This window comes from Oryctolagus cuniculus, chromosome 2, assembly GCF_964237555.1.
Source record: "Oryctolagus cuniculus chromosome 2, mOryCun1.1, whole genome shotgun sequence".
NCBI classification, from domain to species: Eukaryota; Metazoa; Chordata; class Mammalia; order Lagomorpha; family Leporidae; genus Oryctolagus; species Oryctolagus cuniculus.
The window spans coordinates 42,379,039-42,395,286 of NC_091433.1; the positions used below are offsets into that span (position 1 = coordinate 42,379,039).

The window sequence follows — 16,248 nt, forward strand, 5'->3', positions numbered from 1 at the left end:
GCTGACTATGCACTGCTGGTTTTCTTATCTACACAGTTTGAGGTGACCACGACAGAACAGCGGACAGCTGCCCGTGAACGCAGGCTGGGGCCTGGCACACATGTCTACATACACGTCCCGGATCTCGTGTGTATCTTAATGACTGCAGACAGTTGTCTTCAGATGACATATAAAATATATGAAAGAATCAACTCACTCGAGGGCTGTAAATAATGACAACGTGACAGTGACATCAGGAGCACAGAGGAACCCTTATACGTACATAACAACATCTGGTGTCACCCTCCTGCGTTAGCACCCGTTAGTCCAGTGTTTCCTAACACCACAGCATGGCACACAAAAAGGGTATGATTTGTGTGGGCCCTGGTGGCCCCAGCAGGCCTTGGCTGGGCCCATGGGCTCCCCACTTTGCAGTGTGTGGCCCGGAGAGCTCAGGGTATAAATATCTCCCTGTGACCAGCCAGGTACCCCATGTGCCGAGGTGCATCGTTAGGAAACTGGAGTAAGCCACAGCATGCCACTCTGACCTCTCTGGGGGGGTAAGACTTTAAATAAAATGCGCTTAATGGCCGGCACCGTGGCTCACTAGGCTAATCTTCCGCCTGCAGCGCTGACACCCTGGGTTCTAGTCCCAGTTGGGGAGCCGGATTCTGTCCAGCTCTCTGCTGTGGCCCGGGAGTGCAGTGGAGGATGGCCCAAGTCCTTGGGCCCTGCACCCACATGGGAGACCAGGAGAGGCACCTGGCTTCTGGCTTCGGATCAGCGCAGCGCGCCGACCACAGCAGCCATTTGTGGGGTGAACCAATGGTAGGAAGACCTTTCTCTCTGTCTTTATCACTGTCTAACTCTGCCTGTCAAAAAAATAAAATAAAATGCGCTTAAAAGAGTTTAAAGTCTGAAAGCGATTGGTCATCTTTCAATCTGACATGAGATTTTTAAATTTTAACTAGAATACTAGAATCAGTGTGCCTGTTTGGTTTGATTCTCATCCGTAAATGTGAATTACTCTGTTCATCGTTCCAGAGTTTTAACAACTGAAAATCCAGTGCAGACAGCAAAAAGGACATGGCACATGGAGTCAGGTACATTCACGCCTGAACTGCAGTCACACCTGAACTCACCATGTGATCTCAGGCAAGTTTCTTAACTTCTCTCATTCGCAGGGTCTTGGTGGGTAATGCAGGGGTAACAGCATCCTCTTAGGGTTGTGGTGGGTGTTGGCGATGTGAAACGCGATGCGCAGTAAGCGACAACTCTAGTTTCTAATGCTGGGACTGTGTCTTAATTCCTACCATGTTATGAACACTTAATAGTTACCATTACGTCAAGTAAGCAGCCTATTACAGAGGATTTTCTTCCAAGTGCAAAACTAAGAAACTGGAGTTTCTTCCCCTCTCGCACGCAAGCATATGGCTCGAGGGCGAGGCACTAGAAGCCTGTGTCGCTCCTTTGGGAAGCCCAGACACAGTGCGAGACCCCGACTGTGCGCCTTTTCAGTGGCTTCCTTGGCTTTCTCCCTGCTGCTCCCGAGAGCTTGCTGATGGCGAGCCAGCAGCTGCCGAGGCCCAGAGTGGGTTTTAAAAGCACTTCTTCAAAGATGAATGTTGACTCTGTGCATTCCTTCCATGACTTTAGGGAACTGTCATTTGAAGATGGGTGCAAGGTGATGAACTGTGAAGAATGTAGGCTCTCTGAGACCTTTGGGAATCCGGACAGAGCAGCGCTCTGTGGTTCACATTCATCACAATGAGCTCTCTCACACTCCGTGAAAACCACAGTGCGCATGCAGTCAGGTCAGTCCAGACAGGAAGGCGCGATGACGCCTGCGGGTCTTCTAGTGGGTGTTCCCGCAGGGGTTGTCCGAGACCTGGCAGCCCACGTTCTGGCCGGTCACCTGCACCTTGAAGAGGGTGCCATCGGCACACATGCAGAGCTTGTAGCGCACCCAGTCGCCGCCACCCAGCTGGTCTGCGCTGGAGGAGCTGGGCAGGCGGGTGGTGCTCACCATCACCGTCCCATTGAGGATGATGCTGTTTTCCTACCAGGAGAATAATAATACACCTGATTTACCGCCATGCGTGGTGTAGTGGGTGTAGTCAGTAAACCAAGCTTACTGCATGCTAGCAAGGAAAGGAAGGGTAGTCCTGACCAAAACAGCAGCAGCAACAACAAAACCAAAACCAACCTCAAGGCTCAAATAGCTGACTTCTCAGTTTATGCTTAATGCATCTCTATAAAACTGTTACATAATGTATTCTTCAATTCTTAGTTAAAACTGCATAAGGCGGGCTGGTGCTGTGGCACAGCAGGTAAAGCTGCCGCCTGCAGCGCCAGCATCCTAAATGGGCGCCGGTTCGAGTCCCAGCTGCTCCACTTAGAATCCAGCTCTCTGCTACAGCCTGGGAAAGTGGTAGAGGATGGCTCAAGTCCTTGGGCCCCTGCATCCACGTGGGAGACCCAGAAGAAGCTCCTGGCTCCTGGCTCCAGATTGGTGCAGCTCCAGCTGTTGCAGCCAATTGGGGAGTGAACCAGCAGCTGGACAACCTTTCTCTCTCTCTTTTCTCTTTCTCTCTCTCTCCCTCTCCGCCTCTGCTCTCTGTATCTCTGCCTTTCAAATAAATAATTAAATACATCTTTTTAAAGAAAAACTGCATAAGGTTTCCTACGAGCATAATGAAACTGATAGTGATAAAATCTCAAGTCATTTTCCTTTGTTAATTCCTAAGTGAGTTATAACAGAGTTAAAGATTGATAAGCTGGTGATGATGAGAAGGGACCATTTTTCTCTTGGACAATACACAATACATTTTCAAAATTTTCAAAACCACATACATTTTCAAGAGCAGGCACTCAAAGGAGACTCCCTGGAGATTTGCAGAGTCAGCCCATTGGCCCAGGAACATTCTTGTACCATGGGCTCTTAACCCCCTTCTTTTTAGGGATACCTATGCCTCCCTCATTTGCTCATTCAACAAATAAGCATTAAGTGCCTACTGTATGCCAGTCGCTCTTTAGTGCTGGAGATACGGAAGTAAGTAGCACAGGCAGAGGCCGGGTTCCCATAGGGTTGGTATTTTCACGAGGTGGGGTAACCCGCAGGTGGGACATGTGCTGTAGGGAAATCAAGCAGGCCACATACACAGTGGCCAGGCAGGGACTAAGGTCGCATTCCAAGAGAGACTGGAAGACGTGAGGAATGAGCTGAGAAGTACCTGGGAAGGGCACTCTGGGTGTACATGGCGTGCAGAGAGGAAAAAGTGCCTGGTGTTTAGGGATAGCAAGGAGGCCACTGCGGACGAAGGGCAGAGCCGAAGGAAGCACTGGGCGGAGATGAAGCAAAGAAATAACCAGGGACCAGACACAGACACCCAGGGAGGGGACTTGGGATTGCATGCCAAATCAGACGGGAAGCCATGCAGAGGGCTCCAGACAGGGAAGCGACATGGGCATTTTAAAAAGTTCACTTTGGCTGCTGGGGAGAAAGCGGACACCGTTCCTGCAGTCCAGGCTGGAAATGGTGGATTACACCATGGTGCACTGGTGGTGGTGCGTGGAGGAGGTGAGAAACTGACTCGGTGCATCTTCTGAAGGTGCAGCCAGAGGGCTGATGGGCACCAGTGCACAGGACGGGGGACATGGGAGGGGTGCATGCTGGGAGGAAAGATTTGGTACGTTTGATGTGCCTATCATGCAAAGAAGTAGAGAAGGCAGGTGGACAGTTGGATGTGTGAATCCTGGTTCAGGGGAGGTTAAAGCAGCTTAGAGTGTTTAAAGCAGTAACAGAAACTTGGCTGTAAAGTTATGGCAGTGGCTGATTGATTATGTAGCAGTCCCACATGGGCTAAACACAATGCTCAAGGGACTAGTTTTCCAATTTTGTTCCCATGCTGCCACCTGGTGGTCACTTAACTTACTTTCATTAAATTGTTTCTCAAGCAGTGTTTCCCAAAGAGGAGTTTAATTGATAAGAAACACTCTTTCTGGTGTGTATGTGTGTACATTTCAAAGTATCTAAATATTTGTGATTAACAAGGTAGAATGGGGGGAAAATTTCAAAGGGGAAAAAAACGAAAGATTTAGGAAATGAGTAATGCTTTCTATAAAAAATCTCTCCTATATCTCACTGCTCATTCTAGTGCCAAGAACACAGACCCACTGTGCCCTTTCCTCAGGGGCTTCCTACCACAAAGGAGTCCAGGCAAAAATGCTCACTAAGGCTACCGAGCTTCTGGCAACTTCTACACAATATGCTCATCTCCACTGTTCAAAGATGGGTTATATGATTAGGGGACAAAGCTGTTACTGGGAATGAAACTGCCACTTAATTTTTTAGAGTTTACTTTTTCTGAAGTATGAAATCGGATTTTTTTTTTAAAGGAAAGAACTATTTACAAGCCCATAGGTTTAAGTTTGCTGTTGTCATATACAGCAGGGTTGCTAAGACCAGCTTAATTAGCGTTAGCTTAACAGCCTACAGCAGGCACCCAGAGGCATTCTGAACAAAAAAGCTTTAGCCAGAGGTGTAAGCTGGTAGAACATTCTGGACTCACAGATCCTTTATATGAAACCTGACACCTGTCAAAGCTCAGATACAATCTGTGAAGCACAAAGAAAATGTCACTTCCAACAGCCACAACATAGGCAGACACCTTTTTCCTTTCTTTTTAATCGATGTCTAAATAAAAATACATTTTATACATTAGCTAAGTCTTTTTCATATCGCCAGATATGAAACTCAGAAGGGTGATGTAAAATCTCTAACTAAAGACAACTCTAGGGCCTGGGTACTTCCTGGGCTCTTTCAGAACTCTTGGTTTTGCTTTTTAAAATCCAGTGGTTCCCCTATGCATAGTTTCACATTCCTTGGTTTCAGTTGCCCATGGTTAATTGCTGTTTGAAAAGTTAAATGGAAAATTCCAGCTAGAAACAATTCGTAAGCTTTAAACTGCCCTCTGTTCATCCCAGCTGGGACAAGTCACCCTTCATCCAGAGGATCTGCACTCTACATGCTACCTGTCCGTTAGCTACTCAGCGGCCATCTCGGTTATCAGATCCCCTCTCCTCGTATGACAGTGTGTGTGTTCAGGAAGCCTTTGTTTTACTTAATGATGGCCCAAAGCAGAAGAACAGCGACAATGGCAATTTCATCACAGTATATGGTTAGAATTATTCTATCTTATTAATAGTTATTATTGTTCATCTCTTCCTGTGCCTAACTTATAAATTAAAGTTTATCATACATATGTATGCACAGGTGTAGGAAAACACAGCATATGTTAGGTTGGGTACTCTCTGTGGTTTCCGGCACCCGCTGGGGGTCCTGGAACACACCCAGCTTGGATAAAGGAGACCTGAGCAATACATGTGCTCATTATGGCCTCCCTCAAATTTAGAAAACACAAGTTAGTGGAAACAAAAACAAAATGAAATCATCTGTGGTCTTGCTACTGCCAGCCGAATGCTGTTGACACTTTGGTCTACGCTTCCAGGTTTTCATACACATAATGTGTTCTGAAAAATAAGCATGAGGTCTCTCACAAACTGCCCTGTAGCCTTCTTTCACTTTATAATACATTTTTAGCCTCTTTCCCAGTCACCAAATACACAACTGCGTCATCATTTTTGATAACTGTATATTCCACATGTGGATTTATGTATGTGAAGAGCTAACAATTCTCTTAAGGTCATACTCACAGCCTTCAACTCCATGTTACCGCCCATGTGAAATTCAATGGTTTTGCCCATGATGAAAACACCTTCGTTTCCACGCACGATTGCACGCCCATCGACTTTGATGTTTAAGTCACTGGTGGCATTGCTGGTGATCTGAAAATTTAAAAAAAATAAATTACTGAAAATAGCTCTAAATTAAGGTGAATATCATTACCGTAGATATAGAAATAAGAGTTTCAATCATGACATATGAAAGGCAAGTCTTTTTATTTACGTTTTATAGATGTGGAGATCGAGATACGGAGAGATGACTTGTGATTTGATCACCAAGCTGAGGACAGTTCTAGAAGCAAAGCTTAGCAATGCTCTGGAAAACACGCCTCATACCACTTCAAACAGGAAAGCTGCCTCCCACTTAGTAACTTCACACAATTCTCTCCCATTAGTAAGGCAGAGAAAATAAATCATACCCTTTCAGTGGATGCCTTCTGAACATTCAAACTTTTCACACCACTTGGCAAATGAAACTCATGAGTTTCGTAGTCTGTGCTGAATAAGATATGCTGAGTCCTCGGGTCGAAGAACTGCATACCGATGTCACTTGTAATGGACGTTTTGTTCTTTTCGACACTGAGCTTTGTTGTCCCTTGCTGAAAAACAATCTTTAGAAAAACATCTTATTGTGACTCTGTTGTCAAAGAATACGGCAACTATCAATCACGAAGAATATTATAAAAAAATACGAGCCACTATTTTTAAAAACTACATTAATGGACTAAGTTCAAATACTGATTGTGTGCATCCCCCTCCACCTACTGTAGTGGGAAGAAAATCCTTTACAAATGAAGGCTCAGAGGCGGGGCTGCGGTCCCCGTGCCTGGGCTGCCTGGGCTGCAGTCCTCGCTCTGCTCCCAGTTCCAGCTTCCTGCTAATGCGCACCCTGAGACTGCAGGGGATGGCCCAAGCTTTGGGTCCCTGACCCTGTGTTCTCTCACTTGAGTGGCTCCTGGCTGTCAGCCTCTCAGTTTTCTGTTTTTTATTTATTTATTTATTTATTTATTTTGACAGGCAGAGTGGACAGTGAGAGAGAGAGACAGAGAAAGGTCTTCCTTTTCCATTGGTTCATCCCCCAACGGTCACTGCTGATCCAAAGGCAGGAGCCAGGTGCTTCTCCTGGTCTCCCATGTGGGTGCAGGGCCCAAGGACTTGGGCCATCCTCCACTGCACTCCCGGGCCACAGCAGATTCTAACAAGGGGAGGTTGTTCTTTAGTGCTTCCCCATAAGAGAGAGAAGAGAGTGGCCTCTATGACACTAATTACAGCTACCGCCAAAAATATTACTGTGGACCAAAGTCTACCACAGTAAGAAGGCATCTTTTATTGATTATAAAACAATATTACTAAATATTGATAATTTAATTATTACAAAATAATTAGTATTGCATGTTTATGAATATATTAATTTTATCTAAAGGAAAAGGTCTATTTCCAATTACTCAACTCTAGGTCTCTGCACATTCTTTTCCTCTAAAGTCTCTCTCCCACCCGCACTGCATTTCAGGTACCAGAGTAACTCACGGGCTGGTTGTTGCCGGTGATGACCAGATTTTCATTCCGCCTTCCTCCTACTGTGCTCTTATACAGAGGGTGGATGACTCCCATGTCAGACACCTGCTTGAACCGGAGCAGACCGCTTTCGTGAAATTCCATGCTGTCACAGCCATTCGGCCCAATGCGGATCACAGCCCAAATAACGAGTGTTATCTGAAAAACAGCACAAGCCCACTGTTGCTAGACAGCACACAGTTAACACAATTGAAAAACAAACAGAAAACATCACTGCCAAATTAAACACTTCCTGAAATGTTTAATCAGTGAGATGAACATAACAATTAGTTTTCTACTTAAATGTAAAACCAATTTTATTTGCATTGAAGTATCATACACAAATAGCTCTAAGTCAAAATGTGCCAGGTCTATAGTAAGATTTCTACCCTCTCCACATCTCCCCAGACACCCACTGTCAAGAATTCTAAGGGCTGGCGCTGCGGCATAGCAGGTAAAGCCGCAGTCTTCAGCACCGGCATCCCATATGGGTGCCGATTCCAGTCCAGGCTACTTACTCCTCTGTTGATCTAGCTCCCTGCTAATGTGTCTGGGAAAGCAGCAGAAGATGTCCCAAGTGCTCAGGCCCCTGCACCCACATGGGAGACCCGGATGAAGCTATTGACCTCTGGCTTCAGATCGGCCCAATTCCAGCGATTGCAGCCATTTGTAAAGTGAACAGTGGATGGAAGACCTCTCTCTCTCTCTCTCTCTGCCTTTCAAATAAATAACACTGCCTTTCAAAAAATACATAAATCTTTAAAAAAAAAAAGAATTCTAGCTATTCTAGAAATTTTTCTGTTTCTAAATGTTTGTACAGTGCTATTTCTTCACTTGTCAACTTTAGATTCCAACTAGTCCCTTCCAATTTTAGCAGAGGAGTTTTAGGACATTTATACCCCTTTTCTCTCCTAAGTCCAGTCTCAAGTTTGAGTTAAATCCACACGCAGTATTATGACCCAGTGAAGGCTGCCTGGCCCTAAAGCAAACCCTGCACTTCAACAGCAGCATGCTTTGTGTTTCTCAGGGCGCAACACTTCTTTAATTTGCTTAGTTTCTTGGAAAATCTAACAATATCAAACCCTCTGGTATTTATATAAGATCTTCAATGGGGGCTGGTGCTGAGGAGTAGTAGGCTAAGCCTCCACATAAGGCCCCGACATCCCATATCCAGCTCTCTGCTGTGCCCTGGGAAAGCAGTAGAAGATGGCCCAAGTGCTTGGGCCCCTGCACCCACACAGGAGACCCAGAAGAAGCTCCTGGCTCCTCGCTTCAGATCAGCCCAGCTCCAGCTGTTGTGACCATTGGGGAGTGAACCAGTGGATGGAAGATCAACCTCTCTGTCTCTCCCTTTGTCTGTCTGTAACTCTGCCTCTCAAATAAATAAATAAAATCGTTAAAAACAAGATCCCTCAATGAGATGTCCTGTAAGTCCACACTCCTCCGACATGGAGTTAGTTCTACTTTTGCTTGCAGCATATTTTCCTGGCGCCTCTGTGTTCCAGCCCCAGTGTGCACTGGTTACCTCCCGGGCTTCCTAAACAGCCCAAATCATTAACTTGTCCTTCACGCTCGTGTCCTCCTGCGGGGCTGACCCCCTGTTTCCTGTATCCTTTTCCTCACCTCTCTTGGTTTAGCGCTTTCTTTCTGGATAACGAATCCTCCAGTGGTTTGCTCAGAAGCAATGTATGAACAGGTGGATGTTGTAGATGGCAAAAATGCCTTTATAATCCCTCATCCAGGCTGAGTCTGGCTAGGAAGACATTTCTAGACTTGAAATGGTTTTTTCTGGAACTGGAAAGTTACAGCTTTACTGCCTCCCAGTTTTCAATGCTGCTTTAGCAAGATCCAGTGACACCTGATTTAGTAACTCGTCATACATAATCCATTTTTCCCCTGTTAAAGAATTTCAGGGTCTTTTATTGATTCCCAATTTTTCTTTAAATAAATTTTTAAATTTTATTTATTTGAGAGTTAGAGAATGAGAGAGAGGAAAATGGAGAGGGGAGAGAGAGAGAAAGAGAGGGGGGAGAGAGAGAGAGGGAGAGGGGAAGGGGGGGCGGGAGACAGGGAAACAGAGAGAGTTTTCATTTGCTGATTCACCCCCCAAATGCCTGTAAATGCCAGGGGGTCAGAGCCAGGATCTCAACCCACATTTCCCATGTGGGCGGCAGGTACTCAATTGAGCCATCACCACTGCCTCCCAAGATCAGTACCAGCTGGAAGCTGCAGTTGGGAGCGGAGCTGTGAATCCAACCAACTCAGGTACCGCCAGGCCAGATCCCACCCCCATTCCTGATTTTCTCAGCTTTCACAGTAACAGCCTTGGTGGGAGTCTTTTTTATGCATCACGCTGGAGTCAGAATGATGGTTTTCTGGGAACTTTTCTTACTCAATAACCTCCCCAATATTTTCTCTTTCTGAAGTGGCAGGTTAGAGCTCCTGAACAGATTCTTTAATTTTGCGTTACTTTCTGGAAAAGTTCCTTTTCTTTCTCTGTCTCTCCATCCATCCACCCATACAGCTGGATCCGTTCATTTCGTTCATTTGTGTGTCTGCCCATCCAACTCTACCTACCTATCACCGCTGAATGTATGCATATATTTCTATGAATTCTTCTTATTACTTAATTGTTCTTTATAAAGGGCATGTTACTCTTGTTTCACGGATGTAATATCCTTGTTTCTCTGAAGATGTTTAATTTCTGTGCTGGCTTCGGGCAAAAGGAACCCTGTGTGGTCCAGGGCAGTTTTTTTTTTTTTTTTTTTTTTTTTTTTGGCGGGGTTGGGGGGGTGGTTGATGCAAGGGGAACAGCCTCTCTGTTGCAGACCTCTGTTCCCGACAGGGTCTGCCGTCAGTGCCTGCCCTCGCCTCATGGCCGAGGCGCCACCCCCGAGATGATCAGGGGTTGTGCAGGTGCACGGCCAGCGGCTGTCCTTGCTGCGGTGTGATTCGCCATCCTGCCCCTTCCTCTTGGTCTTCACAAATTATGTGTAGACTTTCAGGTGTCTCCAACGCTCTTCTAAGATATTTCTGTCACTCTGAGATGAGCTTTGTAGAGAGGATAGAAAAATAGCTTTGTTCTGCCATCTTAACCAGGAGTCTCCAATAAAGTAAATCTGTAAGTTAAATTCAGAAGATGTGCCCCTAGGAAAGCCACTGCAGCACGCCCTAAATTTAGCACTGACATTAGTGAAGAACTGTGTTGGGTGCACATCAGTTACAACAGCCTGGTTAGGAGTGTTCGCAGTCAGACACGGCACAAGCAGAATTCCTTTAGCGCTGGCGCGGAACAGGCCTGTGGTGGGCCTCTGCAGCAGCCCAGTGGGAACTTTCTCTGAAATGTCTGACTGCCCGGCCGAGGGTTTCACACAGCCCTGGCATAGTCTCCGCCGCAGGGTAGGAACCCGCTTTCCGTAAAACAGCAAAGACCCTGGGAAAGGCAGGCTGCCAGGGCCTCGGTGCCATGGTGTGCGGCGTGCGGCAGACTCCCAGACTCGTCCACTCTTTTACACCAGGCCATCAGCACTACAGAACAGAGCCCTCCACAGCATCAGAGGGTTTGCCAGAATGAAGTCTAGCTGAGGAGGCGACAGTAAAAGCAGAAGTAGGATGAAAATAGAAAGGACTGTATTTTTTTTTTTAGGAAAGGCCAGGGCAATAAAATCACAGCAAGTTTTCTTCTAGTGAGTTAACTCTGCCCTCATTAAAATGTGAGCCTGGGGGCCAGTGCTGTGGCATAGCGGGTAAAGCTGCTACCTGCAGCATCCCATATGGGTGCCAGTTTGAGTCCTGGATGCTCCTCTTCTGATCCAGCTCTCTCTGCTATGGCCTGGGAAAGCAGTGGAAGATGGCCCAAGTCCTTGGGCTCCTGCACCCATGTGGGAGACCCGGAGGAAGCTCTAGGCTCCTGGCTTTGGATCAGCACAGCTCTGGCTGTTGCAGAAATGGGGAGTGAACCAGCAGATAGAAGACCTCTCTCTCTCCCTGTCTCTCCTTCTCTCTCTGTGTAACTCTGCCTTTCAGATAAATAAATAAATAAATCTTTTTTTTAAAAAAAGTGAGCTCTTTAAAAGGAAGGTTATTGACTTGTTATTCTAAATGATTGGACTACAGGGAAATATTTTACCACAGTTTTCAAGTGTGCAGCCAACCCAACAGGAAATAAAACACATATGGAAAAGCAGAAAATATGCGGGTCCCAACAGAAATGATGGAGCCAGAGTGCCCAATTTCACTGTCAAACAGATGGAAATCACAAAGGCGGTGTTGTGCATCATGGACTCACAATTAAGTTGATGACGGCCAGGAGAAAGAGCAGGACGATCACACAGATGGCCAAGTTGCCCTTCCTGCCCCGCAGCCCGGTCTTATGGAGGCGGTCCTCATCGATCGGGATGTACCCGGCCTTGAAGTTGCTGTTGTGCTCCTTGTTGACGTTCCTCCTCTCCACGGCCTTCTCGCGCATGGACTTCTTGACGGGGCCATTGGAACTTTGCTGAGAATGAAACACAGCACGATGGGACGGCCATCCTGCCCCTTTCTCATATACCTGTTTCCTAAGTGCAGAAACACACCTCCAGAGGAGCCTTAACCCAATCTGTAGTGAGGTTCAAAAAAACACCCCCCACTCTCATGTTTGCTGACCGAGGAATGAAGGAGAAGATCCCACACGTGTCACCTTTGAACCAGATGAGAAATATCACTGCTGGGCCATTCAGGACCAGCAAGACAGATTCGAGAGTCCTCTGCCTGGAGGAGTGAGAGCTGAGAGAACAATGCAGCTCACTGCGCACAATATCCAGGGCTGGAACACAGAAGCGGGGAGGCAGGGCAGGCCTGGGACACGGAAGTGTGCAGGCACGCCCGATGGGAAACCCAGTGGACGGCCAGAACACCGGGATGCACGCACTCCCTCAGCCCCACTTGTCAAGAAGTGCCTTCGTGATCTCCAGAGACACACCCTGAGTAGCAGATTGGTAAGGATTGGCCAGGCTGTTCCCCGAAGGTGTCACCTGTTCTCATATGTTTTCAAGCCCGGAAGGAGACAAACAGAGAACTGCAGAGGAACTATGAACTGTCAGAGGAAAGCTGTGTTTTGGGCTCTCTCCTCTTAAGCTGGGGGGAGACTTGGCTATTTGATGGTACAAGGCGGAGCCAAGCGTGATAAAGACCAGTGGTCTTGGGGCCAGCGCTGTGGTGTAGCAGGTAAAGCGCCACCTGCAGCGCTGTCATCCCATATAGGCACCGGGGTTCGAGTCCTGGCTGCTCCACTTCCGATCCAGCTCTCTGCTATGGCCTGGGAAAGCAGCAGAAGATGGCCCAAGTCCTTGGGTCCCTGCACCCACATGGGAGACCCGGAAGAAGCTCCTGGCTCCTGGCTTCAGATCAACACAGCTCCAGCAGTTGTGGCCAACTGGCGAGTGAACCAGCGGATGGAAGACCTCTCTCTCTCTCTTTTTCTCTCTCTCTCTCCCTTTCAAATAAATAAACAAATCTTAAAAAAAAAAAAAAAAAACAAAAAACCAGTGGTCTCAGCCAGCGCAGGACAAGATCTTTCAAGGGAACGAGATCTTTCAAGAAGCAGAAAATAACAGCTTGAAAGGGCAGGACTCGCTTCATTTGAACTCGATGCCACGGTTCACACCAAGAAGGGAACGGATTCTTCCCAGGGATGGACAGAGTGGAGAGGGCAACTAGAATTTTTGCCTTAATGTATTTACTTGAGAAGCAGAGACAGAGACAGAAAGAGAGATATAAAGATGGCACTCCCATCTGCTGATTCACTCCGCAAGTGCCCACAACAGCCAGGAACACAACGCAGGTCTCCCATGTGGGTGGCGGGAACCTGACTCCTTAATCCCTCTCTGCTGACTCCCAGAGTCAGCCTTAGCAGGGAGCAGGAGCCGGAACTGGGGGGACACTGGCATCTTCACTGCAAGGCTAAATGCCCGCTCTGCAACCACAATCCTACTGTGGCGGCAGGGGTGGCAGGCTGGCTGAAGGCCTACGGAAAAGGGAAAAACACAGGAAGAGTCATGTGAAGGATTAAACGTTTAAAATTCCAGGAGGTAGTGAGACAGACTCTGTAGAAGGCACTATAATCTAAAAGATTTAGTAACAAAGTAAGTTGCTGAACGCAGTTGTGCAGGTTGTGCACTGCACGAGGCTACAGCATTTAAGAGGAAGGACTGACACTGAAAATGTGCTGGGGCTGAATGTGCATTTCCGTGGAGTTTCAGCTGATGGCAGTGAGGGAGCAGTGCTCGCTGCTAACAGGCACTCAGCGTGGGCTGTGACGGCCTTCGTTAACACATGGACAACACAGACACCTCAGCTGCATTTTGAATACAGGAACACATAAAATAGAGAAAGGGCAAAACCAGGCCTCTGGGATGCATTTGTTACTTTTCTCTGCCTAGTCATGTACATTATGATCCTCAACCTGATGCATTTGACATTTACTGAATAATTACCACACGCAAGGTGCTCCAAACTACCAAGCTGAGCAAGACAGAGAGGCATCCTCCAGGGAGCTCAGCTACAGGCCAGCAGAGTGGACAGACAGGTCACCAGCAGGTGTGGTCAACGCAGAAAGTGCCGCAGGACGGCCGCACAGCCAGCACTGTAGGGGGCACGGAGGACGGCACCTCTACTAGGGGACGGGGGAGGCAGCGACGGTTGCTAACACAAGCTGAGCTTGGAGATGAATCTGGGAGGACAGGTAGGAGTTAGCCAGGTGCAGGAGCAGAAACAGGCATTCGAGGCTGACAGAACAGTTTAGGGACTTCGGGTACAAGTCACCTCTGGGGGAACTAATTTTCTAGGTATGGGAAGGAGACAGAAAACGAGGGGAGAGATGTGGATAAGGGCCAGTAAAAGCCGGAAGTACTGTGGTGAGGAGCGACGGATTTCACCCTGTAGACGATGGGGATTACTGCAGATTTAAAACAGTGAGTGAAACACTCAGCTTCACACAGGAGCAAAATCACAGCAAAAGAGAGATGGCCTGCGACACAGGAGACCAGGGCGTAATCGCAGCTCCCTCTAAATCCACACGGGCGCCTGACTCAGCTTTGGCACTGGAGGTGAAAAGAACATCGGTGAAAGGCAGTAAGAGACAGATTGACAGGACTTGGTGACTGGATGTGAGTGGGACACAGAAGGGGCCAGGACAGGGGTGGGGAATGTCCAGCCCCTGGGCCACATAAGGCCCGTGAAATCATTTGGTCTGGCTCTGCCAAGGCAACCGCGGGTGCGGCTCAAAATTCAATACATCTGTAGCAGACAAAGCTGAGCATTTTGTATGGCCCACATGTGATGTTATAAATACCCACATGGCCCTCGGCAGAGGGAAGGTTCCCTGCTCCTGGTCTAGGGCACCTCCCAGGCAAGACTGGCAACTCCATTTGTAGAGTCCAGAGCCAACAGGAACCACGAGGCTCCTTGTTCCAGTGTCACCCCGACACGCAGAGCAGCACCCCAAGCGTGAGTCCCCCTGAGCTCCCACGCTGCCCTGCCCTGGTTTCTGCCTGGGTTCACCACGGGTGCTCCTTGCCGTAGCCCTTCCAAACACACCGGATGTGACGCGGCCCAGCTCCGAACGTTCCCAAGGCTGAGATCTCCCATGGAAAACTCAGTTCAAGGCTGGAGACATCAGGACGTGAAGCCTGAACCAGGGAAGCGGGAAAGGCCAAGCCTGCACATCCAAGTGAGGAGCGAACAGAACCTCCAGAGAGCCCACAGGCAGGGCGCAGACGCAAACCGGTCATCTCGGGCCTGGAGCTGCTCAACTACAAAGGGAGCTGGCAAAGTCCAGGACCAAGGTTCACCTCCACAACTCAGAGAGGTTTTGACTCTTTCCAGGTCCTATTTCTTTACAGGTTACTGTTCCCAAGCTGCATCTTGCCTACTGCCTGCCTGATTATTTCTGCAATTTGGGGGCACTTGACTTTAAGCTCCTCGAAGGCAGGTTCATAACTTTCTATTTCTCATGCCCTTTTGGTACGCGGCCTCCCAGTGACATCCATCTAAAAGGACTCCAAAGAGTTCATTACCTGCCAAAGAAAATTTCTGCAAAGGCCCTACAGAAGGTTGCCAAGCTGGCTCGTTGATATTTTTGTCAACAATGGTGAAAAAGGAGACTTTCACGAGAAACTATCATATCATGGTTACTTTGAAGTGACTATCAAATTACACCTTGCATGTATACACTGTGTATCCATATTTACACACACACACAGTACAGGCATGTACTTGTATGCACAATATACTTTGATTTTGTGGAATCGGAAGCCTTTAAACTTGCAAACTCCAGTTACAAGTTCACCAAGTAGATCAGGAAATAAATACTTTATAAAGCATTTTTAAAACTGATTTTCAACCCACTGGACAGGAGATAATTTTATGCTGGTGACTAAACTCCCGAAACCCAGGACGGGGAGGGAACCCTGGGCTGCCTGCGTGCCAGGGACCGCAGCGAAGAGACGTGGCCACCCGCTGTCACCCGGCCAACAGCTGCCGGTTCTTGGCCGGGACTGGGGTTATTTTTATCCGCATCTTTGCTGGCAGCTGGGCCGGGCACGGCCCAGGGTAGGCTCCGGGCTGGCGTGGTGGCCCTCGGGCCCTTGTGGGGCGACTCCTCTCACCCTCGCCGAGGGACCCCAGGAGGCTGAGGGCTGTGGCCGCTCCCCGTTCCCGGCCCCGGAGCCCCTGGCCAGAGTCCCGCCCGGCTTTTGCCAGCATCCCCGGGGCGGACAGCTCCTCCTGCCCCGCCCCAAAGGGCCCGGCCCCCGCCGGCCCTCGCACCCGGGCCCCGGCGGATCGGCGCTACCGCGGGCCCGGCCGGCAGGACCTGGCCTCCCCGCCCCTGCAGCCCCCGGCGCCGCGGGGCTCACAGACCTGCTCTGCCGCCGCCGCCGCTGCAGCCGCCATCTTCCCGCGCCCGCCGCCGCCTCGCTCCGCGCCCGG

The 16,248-nt window shown here is 48.5% G+C and overlaps 1 protein-coding gene across 1 annotated transcript; it reads right to left on the reverse strand.

Moving 5' to 3' along the window:
• Window positions 1–1,252: 1,252 nt before the first annotated feature.
• Window positions 1,253–16,242, reverse strand: SGCB (sarcoglycan beta). Its single transcript, NM_001082356.1, is given in 6 exon segments — window positions 1,253–2,038; window positions 5,695–5,826; window positions 6,144–6,335; window positions 7,252–7,437; window positions 11,567–11,776; window positions 16,180–16,242. Coding segments are annotated over 6 exon segments (957 nt in total). The 5' UTR covers window positions 16,213–16,242; the 3' UTR covers window positions 1,253–1,834.
• Window positions 16,243–16,248: the final 6 nt, after the last annotated feature.